Source organism: Chrysochloris asiatica, unplaced genomic scaffold (assembly GCF_000296735.1).
Source record: "Chrysochloris asiatica unplaced genomic scaffold, ChrAsi1.0 scaffold00262, whole genome shotgun sequence".
Taxonomy (NCBI): Eukaryota; Metazoa; Chordata; class Mammalia; order Afrosoricida; family Chrysochloridae; genus Chrysochloris; species Chrysochloris asiatica.
Window position 1 is genome coordinate 2,370,797 of NW_006408780.1, and position 18,219 is coordinate 2,389,015.

Genomic DNA, 18,219 nt, shown 5'->3' on the forward strand with positions numbered 1-18,219 from the left:
CCACAGTTTGTTTATCCATTCTTCAGTCCATCAACTGTGTTTTGTTGTTGTTGTTAAGTTCCGTCAAGTCGATTCCGACTCATAGGGACCCTGCACAGGGTTTCCGAGGCTGTAAATCTTTATGAGAGCAAAAAGCCTCATCTTTCGCCCGCAAAACACTTGGTAGTTTTGAACTGCTGACCTTAAAGTTCGCAGGCTGATTCGTAAGCCCTAAGCTACCAGAGCTCTTTATCAACAGTGTTTGGGGAATGCTTATTTCTGCATACTATCCCTGGGTGAGGGGTTCTGGTGGCACTCTAGTTAGGTTTCTTGGCTGCTAACCAAAAGGTGGACTGTTCAAACCCACCAGTGCTTCGTGGGAGAAAGATGAGGCTGTCTGCATCCCTAAGGACGAACAGCCTTGGAAGCAGCTGGGGAAGTTCTACTCTGTCCTGTAGGATTGTTGTGAGCCGAATCATCCTATGGCAGTGGGCTGGTTTAATCCCTGGGTACTTTTTAATCCTGACCAATCTAACTCAGGAGAAAGATGAGACTTTCTGATCCCATAAAGATTTACAGCCTCAGAAACTCTGTACAAGGTCACTATGAGTCAGAACTCCTTCCTTAGAACACAACCACCACCATCAATCTAATAAAGAATGGCTTACTGTTTATACTTTTATGATTGCCAGAAAAGCTGAACATTTTTACAAATGTTCATCCACCATTTGATTTCTTACTTTGGATTCAGACACAGTTTCCTCTATTTTCTGTAGGTGTTGTTAGGCACCATCGAGTTGCTTCCAAATCATAGTGACCCTATGTACACCAGAGCGGAACACTGCCCAGTCCTGTGCCAGCCTCACAACTGATACACTTGAACCCACTGCTGCTGCCACTGTGTCGATTCATCTTGTTGGGGGATCCTCCTCTTTTTTGGTGACCCTCCACTTTACTAAGCATGATGTCCTACTAGATTTTATTGTTGTTGTTGTTGTTAGGTGCCATCGAGTTGGTACCAACTCATAGCGACCCTACGCACAACACAACAAAACACTGCCCAGACATGCGCTAACCTCACAATCACAGCCCATTGTTGCTGCCACTGTGCCAGCCCATCTCGTTGGGGGTCTTTCTCTTTTTCTTCAACCCTCCACTTTACCACGCATCATTTCCTTCTCCAGGGACTGGTCCCTCCTAATAATATGTCCAAACTATGAGAGAGAAAGTCTTGTCATCCTGGCTTCTAAGGAGCATGCTAAATGTACTTCTTCCGACACAGATCTGTTGGTTCTTTTGGCAACTCTCTTGGTACTTTCAATATTCTCCTCCAACACCATAACTCAAATGCATCAATTCTTCGCTGCTCTTTCTTATTCACTGTCTAGCTTTCACATGCATATGAGATTATTTTAAAGATATATACTAGATTTTATAGGGGAGGATTATTTTTAAAAACAAAAAGTAGAGAATAATGAAATTTAAAACTATGGTGACCCTCACATTCTAGGTATTACTGTCCAAGTTATATGGTCCAGAAGGAAACTTCTATTTTACTTCACATTCACCGGGAGAACACATCATTTGCTTAGAGTCAAATTCGACAAGGCTGATCTCCTTTGGAGGGAGCAAGCTGGTGAGTATGCGTCTGTCATGTCCTTGTTGATGAGCACGTGGCCAACACGACTCCAGTCTGACATTGGTAGGCAGCACCATGGCACTCACATTGGCCAGGAGCCTATTAAAATCCTATGTCCAGACCAAGGTGCAGCCACTCAAGCGGGGGCAACTGGAGCAGTTGGAAAGGGTTCAAAGGAGAGCCACGGAGTTGATTAAAGGGTTTGAAAATACGAGCTGTGAGGGAAGGTGAAAAGAACTGTGATTATTCAGGCTTGAAAACAAGTGAAGGCTAAGGCTGAATTCATAATGGAATTCTAATAAGTAAAACTCTCACACAGTGCATGGTGATTGGCTATTTTTGAATGGTGCTGAGCACAGATGGAGCTCATGTACACTTTATCGTAAGAATTTTTAGTTACAACTAAAGGAAAATTCCCTGAGAACATTACTCAAGTTTTCTCAGTGCCTAATAAATTGTTTGTCCAGGAAGACCTAAGTACCAATTACTGAATTATTTTTGCAAAGAAAAACTACAGAATAGACTAGAAAAGAGAGGCAGTGAGAAAGACAGATCGAGAATGATCTATGTGCCCAAGGCCCCTTCATCAAAAGGGGGAAGGGAACGGTAGGAGAGAGGAAAATGGTAGGAAACAGGAGAGTGAAAAAGGAAGGAAACAAGGAAGAGGGTTGTTTTAACCACATTGTGTGTCTTCCTTTGTTCGGACAGCGGATCCATTTAGATATTCGAGTTGGAGAACATGACCTCGATGCGGCCATTGCTCAAGCAAAGGACAAAGTTAATGAAGTTAGCTTCAAGCTTGAACATCTAATTGAGCAAATGGAGCAAGTACTCAGAGAACAAAACTATCAAAGGGTCAGTTTGCTTAATCAGCTTCTTTGATCTCTCCCTGTCAGAAAAGCTTTCCTGAGACCAAGCCTCAGGGAGCAAAGCAAGAAATCCACCACCTGACCCTCTCTGAGCTAGAACTGCCCAGACTCACAGAGGGTATAGATAGCAAACATTCACTCGACTTACTGGACTGTGAGCTTCCCCGAGGAAAGGAGTCTGCAATTCATTCACCTCTTTACCATCCAGTGCCCAGCAAAGTGCTCAGCTGCAGAGCATAGGAGCTTCATAAATGCTGATTACATAATGAATGAATGAGTGATCCCCCAATACCCTGTTAGCACTACAAACACCATGCCCCTAAGAATGCCCACCTTCTACATCAACATTCTAGTTCCTGTTGCATCCTATGTACTCATCAGTAGACTCTGGTCAGACGTGGGTTCACATCCGGCTCCATCACTTACTGACCTCTGTGTCATTGCTAAGCCTTGGTTTCCGCATGTGGGAAATAAAATTAGGACAGGTGGAATCATTCAATAAGGCATGCAAGTGCTTGGCACAATGGCTGGTAGAAATGACAAGTATTGATCATTACTGGGTAATGTACCACATAGGGGTTCACTTTGCTTGATGGTAGCAAAATACACGGTCTAAAGGAATCTTTATACACCCTTATGCCAAATACAAAAATGTGTTTTATAAGGTTGATTCTAACTCTCTAGCGCTTGATTCTGACTTGAAAACCAGATAATGCATTTTGGCATTAAGCATTATCTTGGTAATATTAAATACCTTGAATGCATTCAGCAACATCTCCCAAACCCTTTTATTGTAAGTATTTTAAGACATTAAACCCATCTCTTTTTCTTCTGCCTAGCGCCGTGAAGAGAATTTCCGAGTGACCAGTGAGGATACCAACAGCAATGTTCTATGGTGGGCTTTGGCACAAACATTAATCCTGATCTCCGTTGGATTTTTTCAAATGAAGCACCTTAAAGACTTCTTCATAGCTAAAAAGCTTGTTTAAAATATTATTCATAAGGGCAAATGCTAATTTGCATGTTTGCATCAACACACCAAAAGGCATGTCTAAATATGTATTCATTATTTTTACGTGACTTCAAAGAAATCTGCCATTGTAATCAAAATTTTACTTGATTAACATTGTACTGTTGATGTTGCTTCAACAACCAATTTCCAAATGTTATAGAGAAGCACATGATGTAGTTCTTATTTTAAACTTGTTGTAGATCAACACTGTCCCATTGAAATTCAATCTCTAATTAAAATGTTTGGGTCACCACATTGAAATGTCAAGAAGATAAGATGAATCCTAGTGTTATCATTTTTACCCACAATCCACATAAAAATTATAGTGATTTTTTTACATTCTTTTTCTCATATTAAGACCTGGAAATCCTGTGAATATTTTACACTCAATTAGGACTAACCACATCTTAGGGGCTCAATGTCCACAAGTGACTAATGGCTTCAGTACTGAACAGACATCTTTTTGGTTTGATGTCATTAAAACTTATAATGGCAAATTATTTACCAACCCAAGATTGTTTATGTATACAACTGAGTGATATCATTTACATCCATCAAGCTGTGCATTCGTCACCCACGGTAGTTGCCAAATTTCCCATCAACAAGGAGCTCTGGTAGCATAGTGCTTACGAATTGGGCTGCAAACCTTAAGGTCAGCAGTTCGAAACTACCAGCCACTCCGCGGAAGAAAGATGAGGCTTTCTGCTCCCGTAAAGATTTACAGCCTCAGAAACCCTGTACAGGGTCGCTATGGGTCAGAACCGACTCGACGGCACTTCACAACAACAACAACAAGGACTCATTACCTATCTAGCAATGGCCTTCCCGCTTTCCCCTTTCCTGCCACCCCTGGTAACTAACTAACTAATAAACTTTGACCTCCAGACATTTGCCTATTCTTGGTATTTCATATGTTGTTGCTGCTTCTGTTGTTAGAGGAGTAGATTCCAACATCAGAACAAAGCACTGCTCAGTCCTGCACCAAGCTCACAATCATTGCTACGCTTGAGCCAATTGCTGCTGCCACTGTGCCAATCCATCTCCTTAGGGTTCTTCTTTTGCACTCACCTCCTACTTTCCCAAGCATGATGTCCTTCTCTAGGGACTTGTCCCTCCTCATAATACGTCCGACATATAACAGACAAAGTCTAGTCATCCTGGTTCCGAAGGAGCACTCTGGCTGTACTTCTTCCAACATAGACTTGTTTGTTGTTCTAGGAGTCCATGGTTCTTTTCATATTCTTCTCCATAACCCAAATACATCAATTCTTCTACAGTCTTCCTTATTCACTGTGCAACTTTCATATGGATATGAGGTTATTGAAAATACCATGGCTTGGATCAGGCACACCGCAGTTCTTAAAATAACATCTTTGCTCTTGAACACTTTAAAGAGATCTTATGCTACAAGTTTGCCTTGTATGCAATATGCTGTTGGATTTCTTGACTGCTATTTCCATGAGTGTTTATAGTGGACCCAAGCAAAATTAAGTCTTCCACAATTTCAATGTTTTCTTCATTTATCATAATGCTATTTGTCTAAGGAGCTCTAGCAACATAGTGGTTATGAGTTGGGCTGCTAACCTCAAGGTCAGCAGTTCAAAACTGACACACGTTCCATGAGACAAAGATGAGGCTTCCTGCTCCTGTAAAGATTTATAGCCTCGGAAACCCTATACAGGGTCACTATGAGTTGGAACCAACTCCATGGCACACCACCACCATCACCATTTATTTGTTCAGTGGGAAGGACTTTTGTTTTCTTTACATTGAGGTATAACCCATATCCAAGGCTGCGGTCTTTGATCTTCATCAGTAAGTATTTTAAGTCCTCTTCACTTTCAGCAAGCAAGGTTGTAGCATCTGCATATTGAAGGTTTGATAAGTCTTCCTCCAATCCTGATGCCACGTTCTTCTTCATATAATCCAGCTTCTTGGATTATTTGCTCAGCACACAGGTTAAAGGAATAAGTATGATAAAAGGGTACAACCCTAATGCACATCTTTCCGGATTTTAAACCAATCAGTGTTTCTTCATTCTGTCTGAATGACTGCTTCCTGGTCTATGTATAAATTGCTCATGAGCACAATGAAGTGTTCTGGAATAGCTATTTCTCACAATGTTGTCTTTGCACAATCAATAAAGCACAGGAAAACATCTCTCTAGTATTCTCTGTTTTCAGCTAATATCCATCTGATGTTAGCAATGATACCCCTTGTGCCACATCCTTGTCTGAATCTGACTTGAACCTCTGACAATTCCCTGTCTATGTACTGTTGTTACCATTTTATGATTACCTTTAGAAAAATTTTGTTTGCTATGTTAATGATATTTTGCAATGATTTCCACATTCCATTAGGTCACCTCTTTTTGGAATGGGCACAAATACGTATCTCTTTCAATCAGTTGGCCAAATATCTGTCTTCCAAATTTCTTGGCATAGGTGAGCCTCCAGTGCTGCCTCAGTTTGTTGAAAGGTTTCAGTTTCGATTCCATCAATTCCCAGAGCCTTATTCTTTGTACAGTAAACCTTTGACTTCTTTTTTCAGTACCATCACCTTTTTTTTTTTTTTAATGCTTTATTATGAATTATATGACGGTTTACATGGGAGGGAATTAGCTTCATTTGCTCCCGTTGTATATTGTTTCCTTGCAATCCCCTCCATGCATCATCCATTAACCAAAGGGTATACCCCGCAAGCCTTCCCCCCGGTCATCCACATACAGCCTCTCTCCCTCTCCGGGTCCAAAGTCCCCAGCCGCTCCATCTCCCCACATCATCGTCTCTGCCTCCATCCCTGGCATCAATGCTTCTCTGGGTAGGGTTCCATTCTCTGCTCTTCTCCCTTCATGGTCCCAGGGATCTCCGCTCCTAGACTGCAAAGTTAGTCACTCCCCTCCCTTTGCCACTAAACGTCTACCTTTACATTTCCAGCCGTTACAATCAGTCCTGATAACAATTATTCACTATTGTATCGCAAGAGACTTATCTGCATCTCCTTTCATCAACCCCGACTAGACAGAATGGATATTACTCAGTGGAGAGTCTACCTTGCTCCATGCATTCTGGATCTAGGTTACCTCTTGAAAGTTTGTAAGCGAGTCACTTCTTGCCTCTGTAACCCCCCATTGTGGGTAGCCAATATCCAAGTCGCCCATCCCTGTCCTCTCCATGTGCAGAGGGGGTGGGAATGATCTTCGCTGTGAAGATTTGTTCCGTCTTTTGAGCTACTACTTCTATAGGTGTATGTCAGATTCATCAAATTGTATCAGATTACTCTTTATCCCTTCTTCCTTCGCTTCCAACTCATAGTGAAACTGTTCAGGGTTTCCGAGGCTGTCAATCTTCATGGGAGCAGAAAGCCTCATCTTTCTCCGGCAGAACATCTGGTAGTTTTGAACTGCTGACCGTGAGATTAGCAGCCCGATTTGTAACCACTATTGCTACGAGAGCTCCTAGAATCCTTCAATATTGCAAGTTGAGGCTTGAAATTTTTCTTCAGTTCTTTCAGCTTGAGAAATGCTGACGGGGTTCTTCCCTTTTGGTTTTCTAACTCCAGGTCTTTGCATATTTCATTATAATACTTGACATTGTCTTTTCAAGCTGCCCTTTGAAATGTTCTGTTCAGCTATATTGTCTCTTCCTTTCTTCCATTTGCTTTACCTTCCCTATGCTTTAGAGCAAGTTTCAAAGTCTCTTCTGACAGCCATTTTAATATTGTCTTTTGTTATCTTAATGATCTTTTGTTTTCTTCCTATTCTATATGCTTGATGTCGTCCCACAATTCTTCTAGTCTTTAATCATTAGTGTCTAAAGCACCAAATCTGTTCTTGAAATGCTTTCTAAATTCAGGTGGAAAATGTTTAAGGTCATATTTTGGCTCGATTGGATTTGTTTTAATTTTCTTCAACTTCAGCCTGAACTTGCATATGAGCAACTGATGGTCTGTACCACAATCTGCCACTGGCCTTGTTTTGGCTGATGATATGGAGCTTTTCTGCAGTGTTTTCCCAAAAATATAGTCAATTTGATATTTCTGTATTCTATCTGGTGAGGTTCACATGTATAGTCTTCCTTTATGTTGTTTTCAAAAGGTAGTTACAACGAAGAAGTCATTCGTCTTGTACAATTCTATCATGCGATCTCCAGCATAATTTCCATCACCAAGATAAACCTGTCATGACAGAAATGCAGCCAGAATACTTCTCATTAGGAGTGAATTAATTAAATATTTGAGCAAATTCAGCAGGCTAATTTTTTTATTATTCCCTTGACTTTTTTCTTTTTTATTGTGAACTGAGTGATCGTTTACATGGGAGAACATCGGCTTTACACCATTGATTCATTGCAATGATTATTACAATCTCCTCCATGCATCATCATCCAACAGCATTTGCTTCCATTCACTCTGGTTTTCTTTTCTTTTTTGGCAGGTAGGGTGGGGTGGGGAGATGTACACAAAAACACTCAGGAATATATGCTAATTTAAACAACCAAAGGGCACATTCTGCAAGCCTGCTTCCTGGCTGCCATCTCTCAGTCCCCCTCTTTCCATGAATCTAGAGTCCTCAGCTGCTCTATCTCTCCATGTCCTCATCTGTGTCTGGCTGCACTTCGATCACGACAGATTTGTTTGTCCTATACAGAGTTGCTATGGGTCGGAATCGACTTGACAGCACTAAACAACAACAACAATGGAGTCCTGGTGTGGTTAATGTGCCAGACTGCAAAGCCGTTTAACTGCAAGGTCAATGGTTCAAGATCACCAGCTGTTCCTCGGAAACCCTATACAGTGTTGCTATGGGTCAGAATCGACTCAACAGCACGCTGGTGTCACAGTTTCTCTGGATAAGGTCTTGCATTCTGCTTGTGCTCTTCTCCCTTGATGGTCCTAGGGTCCTCTGTTTCTGGACCGTAAGATTAACTACTTGCCCGATTTTGTTACAAAACTTCTACCTTTACAGTTGTGACAGTCACAATTAGTCATGATAACAATTACTCACTATTGAATCATAAGAACCTTATCCCCATCTCTTTCTACCAAACCTGTTTAGACAAGATGAAAACTATTCATTGGGGACTCTACCTTCCCCCCCCACACACACTCTTAAATCAAACTCCCCTTTGAAACCTTGTAAGCCAGTCACTTTGAGCCTTTATCACCCCCTCATTTTAGGTAGCCAGTGTCTAAGTTGCCCGTCCCTATCTACCGTGTGCACAGAGGGGATAGCATTGATACTTGATGTGAAGACTCCTTCCTTCTCTGTTGGTATTTTGAGCTACTACATCCATGAGCTCTGGTGGCGTAGTGGTTACGAATTGGGCTGCGAACCGCAAGGTCAGCAGTTCAAAACTACCAGCTGTTCTGTGGGAGAAAGATGAGGCTTTCTGCTCCCGTAAAGATTTACAGCCTTGGAAACCCTGTACAGGGTCGCTATGAGTGGGAATCGACTCCACGGCACATAACAACAACAACAACATCCATGAATATAGGTCAGGTTCATCAAATTATAGCGATTTACACTTGTTTCCTTTATTAAAAATTGTTTTTAATATTCCTGTAGTCAAGTTCTGATTATCAAGCCATCGAGGCTAGGTCAAATAGGTACAATCTGCAAGTTTGGATATTCTTGTGCCCCTCCCCTCACTTCATAGCAGCTGGATGCTTCACTCTCAGTTCTAGCCCTCTGTGGCTATGCCCTTGTCCCATGGGCTCAGGTGTCCCCAGGTCTCACCACACTTTGGATCAACCAGCAGGCAAATTTTTAAGTTGATAATTTTGTATGGCCTAAGAATGATGGCATACATTCTGACAAAATAAAGGTCCATCACTCATACTTCGGACGTATTGTCAGGAGGGACCAGTCTCTGACGAAGGATGTCATGTTTGATAAGGTGGAGGGTCAGAGAAAAAGAGGAAGACCCCAAGCGAGATGGATTGGCCAAGTGGCAGCATTGATGGACTCAAGCGTGGCAACAATTGTGAGGTTGGCCCAGGATTGGGCAGTGTTTCGTTCTGCTGTGCATAAGGTTGCTATGGGTTGGTACCCACTCGAAGGCACCTAACAACAACAACCCTGCTCTAGAGGATAAGCACTAGACTGCAAACTATAAGGTCAGCAGTTTGAGCCCACCCCAGAACAAAGATGAGGCTTTCTGCTCCAGCAAAGCTTTACCCCCTCACAAATCCTACACAGGGTCGCTGCAACTCCCAGGAAGTTGTTAAAAAGATACCAAAAAACCCATCCTGCCAGCTCCCCCAGTAGTAATTTCTTCTACAGATCGACCTCGAAGACATTGTGGGTTTAGTTCCAGATAGATGCAATAAAGCAAATAGCTTTTTTAAAATTTAAATCAAGTCACGTGAATTTTTTGGTTTCCTGGTGCCAATAAAAGTTATGTTTGCATTACACTGTACACTATTCAGATTACAACAGCATGATGGAAAAGCTTGAAATATGGGGGAATGTTCAAAATATGAGCCCGGAGGTGAATACGTTGGGTTTTGTTTTTTGTTTTTAATTATGCCTCTTGTAGGACCAAGGTTGCTACAAACCTTCAATATATGTAAAAACCAACAACAAAAATCCACAACATCTAAGAAGCATAGTAAAAATATGGACAGTAAAATCAGGTAGGCCTGTATTCATTTTTGAAATACAATCAAGCTCCCGTAAGTCGGCACCAGGAGCGTTCATTGGTCCAGCTCCATCCCCACTACCACAAACCCACGATAGTTCAACTAGCTCTTCTGCACAGGCGCCTCACACTCCCTCAGAGCATGCGCCAGCATCCGGCATTCTTCAACCATGGGGAGGGGGAGAGACTGAGGAAGGAGGCAGGATTACTACTTGTTCCACAGAAGAATCCTTGAGAATTGTACTGATGGAATTTCAGATTCCAGATCCTCTCTTATATGTCCTTTCTTCTCTACTTCCAGCCCAATATTAAAACTCCTACTCCCAGAAAAAAAAAAAAATTATCATACCCCCCTCTCTTCCCAAGTTGGTACATTCCGACCGCCTCAAGTTTTGGCGGGAGCAGACCTGTGTGCTTGTACGCAGGTGCAAACTTGCCAGTGCGCAGGCCCAGAGTTGCCCGCCCGTGGCGACCAAGCTCAATTGGGATACGTACGGTCTCGTTTCCGGATTAATGTGTTGGTGGCGTCCTTTGTGGCGGCCATAGTGAGCATTTCGGACCGGCATGGCTAATCATGTGTTCTGTAATCGCTGCTTCCAGGGGCCACACAATACCTCACGCTTCAGCTTGACCAACTGCGGGCACGTGTACTGTGATGTCTGCCTCTGCAAAGGTCAGGGCAGAGAAGAGTCCTGGGGACGAGACCCCAGACCCCTCGGCGCCGAAGGCCATCCTCGGGGCGGGAGGCCACACACCGTGGCTACTTCTGGGGTTCAGGGGAAATGACACCAACAGGGCACTTGGTGGGGGGACAGTGGCCGCAGAACCCCGCTTCCTGAGCTGGGGAAGCTGACGGCCGCTCAGCCTTATATCGTAGTATAAATACAGCTTTTTAACCCCAAATTTATAAGGCACGCACAACATTTAACTATCTGCTTTTATTGCGAAATTGAAATTGTATCCAAAAAGGGAACACTAAAAAATAATTCTATATTGTCATTTTTAAGATGCATAATATTTTAATGGCTGTGCCGATATTTAAGGAACCCTGGTAGCATTCTGGGTTAGGCATTGGACTGCTAACTGCAAGGTCGTCAGTTCAAATCCACCAGCTGCTCCATGGGAGAAAGACGGGGCTGTTGGTGCCTGTGAAGATTTAAAGTCTAGAAAACCTGCTGGCGATGGGTTTGCCATAATTTAACTGGTTCTGTATTTAAAAACAGTTAGGTTTCGTAATATTTAGGTAGTAAAACGTGAATTAGATAAAATATTTGTTTACTTGATTTTTTTTCCCTTGGAATATGCAAGCTTAAATTCAATAGGATTGCTGCAAAATCGTAGGAACCTTTATTAAACCAAAATATCAAAAGGGGAAGCTTTTGTTTCTCGGCGTTAAAATTGGCATATATTACCCAACTGCCCTGCGGAGAAAGTGTGTGCGCGTTTCTAGTCCCAGCATCGCGATATTGGAGCACTGTGTGTTTGTTTTCTCCCCAATTTTGCATTTCTGATTAAAAAGCCAGTTGTCACTGAGTCCGTTTCAGTTTATGGTGATGACCCAGGAGTGGTATCACGAGTGAGAGGAGGGATGGATTTGTAAGACTATAAACGTCAGTGGGCGGCCCCATCAAGCCCATGTTTTCCATGCTGATGAGTTGAACAGAGATTCACGGAGGGGATGGAAGGTGGAACAGTAGGTTTTGACATCATTGTATCTGTGGGATGGGCCCACAGATGGGAGAAGGTACTTAGCGGGACGCTGGGAAGGGGAGTGGAACAGCCTTTTCATTCTTTGTTCTGCATTGCTTTACACGGAGCTGAAGGGAATACGGACTGAATGAGTGAGAAAATGCTCAATCCAGAATGCTTAGGTACTTTGTGTGGTATCGAAGTGAGACAGAGACAGAACAAGCCTTAGTGGATAGGTTGGGTGGGGTCTTGAAGAGCTGTTCCTATTTTAAATGGCCACATTTTGCAAATTAAGGTATCAGTATAAAAAAAATATCTAGGATGATGTAAGCCTCATTGTTAAGTGCCATGGAGTAGTTCCACCTACTAGTGACCTTGTATAAAGTTTCTGAGGCTGTAAATCTTTACAGGAACAGAAAGCCTCATCCTTCTCCTACAGCAGCTTGTGGGTTTAAGCCTAAGTCTGGAGTCCTGGGGTGACGCTGTGAGCTAATGAGCCAGACTGCAAAGTTGTTTGAACTGCAAGGTCAGTAGTTCAAGTTCATCAACTGCTCCTTGGAAACCCTATACAGGGTCGCTATGGGTTGGAATCAACTCAGTGGCGCTTCACAACAACAACAATTGTTAATATGTGTCGTCACTTTTTTTTCACACATCTGCAAAGCAGAAGGAAAACCTGTTGTTACTGTCTTTTCAACTGTATTCATCCCCATGGTTTCATTCAGTGTCTGACCATGAAAATATTTGAGTGTGTATTTCTTGGATGATGTTAAGTGCCTTTGAGCCAGTTCTGACTCATAGACCCTATGTAGGGTTTCCAAGGAGCAACTGGTGAATTTGAACCACCGACCTTGCCGTTCAAACTGACCTTATAGTGTAGTGCGTTAGCCCACAGCTCCACACCAAGACTCTTGAATAAGATTATTCTAATTTGAAGTCTGCTCTTAATAAGTGTTTAAGAGCATTGGTGATACTGGTGGTGTGAGCGGTGGAGTTGGTTCCGACTCAGCAAACGTGTATGGGTGTCGGCGGCTATAAATCTTTATGGGACTGGAAAGCCTCCTCTTTCTCTCATGGAGCAGCTGATAGGTTCTAACTGCTGACCTTGTGGTTTACAACCCATTTTATAATCCAGTACACTGCTGCTCAGTGTATAATATAATAAAATGTGCTTTTGTTTTACAGGTAAAAAAGATGAATGCTTGATTTGTAAAGCTCCTTGTCGAACGGTTTCACTTTCAAAGCATGTAAGTTGGAATCTGTCTTCTACTAATCAAAATAGTATTTCCATTAACATTAAAATTTTAGTTTCAGTCATTTGTGATGTCTACAATATTCATTTTGGCAGATGAACAAGATTTTTATGACTATAAATCAAAAGTACAATGAACAGCTGGTTTTAAAAAATCTCACTATTACTGTGTTTTTTAGCCATGTTGTGTTGTTAAGTGCTGCCGAGTCGGTTCCAACACATAGAGACTCTGTATAAGGTTTTTGAGTAGTGGCTGGTAGATTTAAACCACTGACCTTATGGTTAGCAATCCAGTGTTTATAGTACAGTGCCACACCAGAACTCCTTTTTAGCCACGTTGTTGTTTTTAGGTGCTGTTGAGTTGTTTCCAACTCACAGCGACTCGATGCACAGCAGAAGGAAACACTTGCACAGCCCTGCACCAGCCTCACAATTATTGTAGTTTGAACCCATTGCTGCTGCCACTGGGTCAATCCTTGGGGGTCTTCTTCCTTTTTGCTGATGATATCCTTCTCTAAGGATGACCGTCTTGCTGTTTTGGCTTGTAAGGAGCATTCTGGCTGCACAATCTCCAATTTTCCTAGATTCATACTTCTGTACAGTCTGTGTTTGCAGCTGTTAACTCCATTCACATCATGATGGTCAATTCTGCTCTGGGTAGGCAGCTTTCCCAGTCATGTTTTGAGTGCCTTCCAACCAGAGGGACTCACCTTCCGGTATTATTATATCAGACAGTGTTCTGGTGCTCTTCATTTTTTTCCATCTTCCAGCACTATATTTGACAATGTTCTACTGCTGTTCATAAAGTTTTCAGTAGCTAATCATTCAGAAAGGAGCTCTGGTAGCGCAGTGGTTACAAGTTGGGCTGCTAACTTCAAGGTCAGCAGTTCGAAACTACCAGACATTCTGTGGGAGAAATATGAAGGTTTCTGCTCTTGTAAAGATTTATAACCTCGACAACCCTAAACAGGGTCGTTATGAGTCAGAACCGACTCCACGGCACACTCCCGCCACCAACAACCATTCGGAAGTGGTCCGCTTCTCCTTCTTCCTAGTCTGTCTTAGTCTGGAAGTTCCACTGAAACTTGCCCCCTGTGGGTGTGTACCCTGCTGGTATGTAAAACACTGGTGGTACAGCTTCCAGCATCACATCAACAGGAAGCCACCTCAGTACGACACACTGACAGACGAGTGGTACCCTTGTTAGCCATGTGTTGTGTGTGGTAAGTGCCATCCAACTCATAGCCATGCTGTATAGGGTTTCCAGGGAGCTACTGGTGGAGTTTGAACTGCTTGAATTGCTGACTTTATGGTTAGTAGTCCAGTGCTTATCCTACACACCACACCAGGACTTCCTTTACCTATAGATTGTCCTTATTCATAGTTTGTTGAGTTGTTCCATGTTCTTGAAAAAGAAAATGTGAAACAGAGTTCTTCAATATAATACAGGCACTTGAAAAACGTATCCGCTGCTGTGGAGTCGGTGCAGACTCCCAGTGACGCTCTAGGACAGTAGGACTGCCCCCAGGACTCCCGGGCTCTGGAGCTTTCTGTTGTTGCTTCCTGACGTTGGCTGTAACCCCCCCAATGTAACAATACTCCTGCTACTTCCTCTCTGGGCTTTCCTGCCCCTTTCTGCCTCCCCAGCTTTGCTTTTGGACAAATGCTGGCTTTTGGTCTGTGTGGCTGGTTGTTCTGAGGAGTACTTCCACCCTGGTGTTAGTATTTGCTTTATAGGCTTATCTGTTGTTTGATAAAAGTGGATTCCTGAGGGTGGGTTCCATTCCAGACTTGGAGAGTGTGTAAGGGCCACAGTCTCAGGTTCTACCAGACGCTATCAGACCAGTAAGTCTGATCTTTTGATGATTTTAAACTTAGTTCTATGGTTTTGGGTGGGTTTTTTTGTGTTTGTTTTTTTTTAAATGCCTCTCTGTCTAAGGCCTTCTGTTATGCTCCTGATCTGAGCAATTGGTTGGGGTGGTTGAGCACCATCTAGGTCTTCTGGTCTCAGAGTAGTAGAGGCTGTGATTCTTGTGATCCATTAGTCCTTTGAACTCATTGTTTCCTTGAGTCTTTGATTACTTAGATGAAGATCACCACAGCTTTCTCCCAAGGAACAGCTGATAGCTTTAACCACTGTGTTGTTACTAGGGTTCCTCTAAGACTGTAGTGTGGCCTGGCTTTTCCCAGGGGTCATATACCATTAGGAGCCCTAGTGGTGTGACAGTTAAGCCCTCAGCTGCTAACCACAAGATTGGCAGTTCAGACCCACCAATCACTGTGGGAGAAGACTGGCAACCTGCTCCCTAAGAAACCCTGTGTGGTACTTCCACCCTGCTCTGTGGGGTTGCTGTGAGTCTGAATCGGTTCAATGGTGCTCAACAACAACAGCAGCATATATGAGGGTAAGTCAAAAAGTGCTGAGGCTACATGCATGGGTTTATGCCAAAGAAAATGTGTTTAGACCTGCCTGTGATCAATGGATGACTACAGACAGCTTCACCCAATAGTACCCTTGTCTTATCTTCTTAGGGTGCTCTCAAAAAACAGTCCCGTTAAAACAGTGACTCATGAAGGGATCTGTTGGGCCAGTTCAATCTAAGGTGGAGAGGTCAGTTTAGAAGGTTCTGGTGACTAGTTTTTAGGATTCCAAGGGACAATCTTGTTTGTTTGTTTACGTTTGTACTGTGAATTGAGTGATAGTTTACAGGGGAGATCATCAGTTTTACACTCATCGTTTCATTGCAATGATTGCAGTCTCCTCCATCAAAGTATTTGCTTCTCTTCCCTCTGTTGTTTCTCGTTTTCATTTTTGGTGGGGCGGGCGGGGATGTACACAAAAACATTCAGGTATAGTCATCTAAGCAACCAAAGGGCACATTCTGCAAGTCAGGCCCCTTTCTTTCTCTTTCCATGATTCTAGAGTCCTCAGCTGCTCCCTCTTTCCATGTCCTCATCGCTGCTTCCATCTCTGCTGTTCTCTGGATAGGGTCCCATGTTCTGCTCATGCTCTTTTCCCTTGATGGGCCTAGGGTCCTCTGTCCCTTGAATGTAAGATTAACTATCCCTCCTTTATGTTACAAACTTCTGCCCTAACAGTTGTGACAGTCACAATTAGTCATGATAATAATTACTCAGTATCGAAACTTCCAGCGGTTCCGCGGGAGAAAGATGAGGCTATCTGCTCCCATAAAGATTTACTGCCTCGGAAACCCGGTTCAGGATCGTGATGGGTCGGAACCCACTCGACGGCACTTAACAACAACAACAATCGAGTCATAAGAATCTTATCCCCATCTCCTTCCACCAGACCTGCTGTTGTTCTTAAGTGCCATTGAGTCTGTTCTGACCCATAGCGACCCTGTATAGAGTTTTCCAGGAGTGGCTGGTGAGCTTGAACCACCGTCCTTGCAGTTCAAACTGACATTGAAGTCCAGCGCATTAACACATAGCACTACACCAGGACTGAAAACTATTCAGTGGGATTTCTACCTTCCCACACATACTCGGAAACTAAACTCCCTCTTGAAAATTTGTAAGCCAGTCACTTAATGCCCTTATAGCCCCTCCCCCCAATTTAAAGTAGCCAATGTCTAAGTTGCCTGTCCCTATCAGCCCTACATACAGAGGAGATAGGATTGACACTTGATGTAAAGACTCCATCCCTCTCAGTTTGTATTTTGAGCTACTACATCCATTAAGTATAGGTCAGTTTCATCAAATTGTAGCGATTTACATTGGTTCCTTTATCAATGCTTTTTTTAAAAATCTTCTAGTCGAATAGTGAACATAAGCCATCAAGGCTAGGCCAAATGGGTACTATCTGCAAGATTGGGTACTCTTGTCCATCTCCCCTCACTTCATATCAGCTGAATGCTTCACTCTCAGCTCTTGCCCTCCATGGCTATGTCCTTGTCCGTGGGCTCAGGAGTCCCTAGGTGTCACCATAATTCGGACCAACCAGCTCTTGCTCTTTTCTCTCATTTCCAGGTCAACAAGGGTCTATGGAACATGCTCGAACTCAGCCCATATCTTCATTGCTGCCTTTCCCCTTCCTCCACTCACCAATAGACCAGCTTGGTCTCCAGCAAGCTTACATGGCTGCTTCTGTAATCCCTTTGAGTTTCAGTCTTGGAGGGGGTGTTGTCCTGAAGGGACTTGACTGTTTGCCTTAATGGCTTTCTACCAAACAACTTGCTTATCCTTGTAGTAGCCAGTTGGACTGCCATTGTTGGTTTTGGTTTGGTTTTTATTTTTCCTGCAGGTGTTTCATTGAAGAAATATCTTCTTTTCCTCTAGCTGCTCCAGGCTGGTCTGCTTGTCCAAGGGTCAATCTTGATAGATTTTCCTGAAGCATACAGGATGATCATGGAGCTCATTATAAAATTTTTTTTTTTTAAATGGAAAACTGCATTGGTGAGAGAAAAGCCAGGAGAGTTGCACCAAGGAATTGTTTTTCAGAACTGCTCATTGACACTTGATGTAAAGTGTCATTCTTCGAGGGTAGCAAACCCTGTCCTAAAAGAATTTCCTTAGAAAAGCTTACCTCTTCCACCTTACAGTCTACTTCTTGTCTCTTGAGACTTCTTTTGTTTCTAAAAGTCAAACAACGTTTAAAAGAAACACATTTTAAGTACCTTGAGGATGTCAAAACTACTGTTTTGATGTGACATAAATTGAAGGCATGCAGAATTTTATGGGGATGGGTAGGGAGATGAAAAAACCACCTTCAGAAGTGTATAGACCCAGTGACACCAGTAATGGAGGTAGAAATGGGGATGTGGAGAGGGGAGCAGCTGGGGACTCTAGTTCATGGAAAGAGACAGAATTAGAGCGGGCAGCAAGGAGGCAGCCTTGCAGAATGTGCCCTTTGGTGGTGTAAATTATTATATATGCCTGAGTGTTTTTTTTTAAAAGAGCTAAAATGAATAGAGAGAAGTACTGTGAACTAGAGTTAGAAAACCAAAAGGGAAGAACACGGTCAGTATTTCTCAAGCTGGGGGAACTGAAGAAAAAATTCAAGCCTCGACTTTCGCTATTAAAAGATTCACTGGGCAAATTATTGAATGATGCAGAATGCATCAGGAAAAGATGGAAGGAATACACAGAGTCATTGTACCGAAAGGAAATGGTTAATG

The 18,219-nt window shown here is 42.9% G+C and overlaps 1 protein-coding gene across 1 annotated transcript in view; it reads left to right on the forward strand.

The window, feature by feature from the left end:
• Window positions 1–10,704: 10,704 nt before the first annotated feature.
• LOC102830805 overlaps window positions 10,705–18,219 on the forward strand; it is a 129,868-nt gene continuing 122,353 nt past the window's right edge. The window contains exons 1-2 of the mRNA XM_006874133.1: window positions 10,705–10,813; window positions 13,015–13,090. Coding sequence (XP_006874195.1) covers window positions 10,705–10,813; window positions 13,015–13,090 — 185 coding nt within the window. The remainder of the gene's footprint in view (window positions 10,814–13,014; window positions 13,091–18,219) is intronic.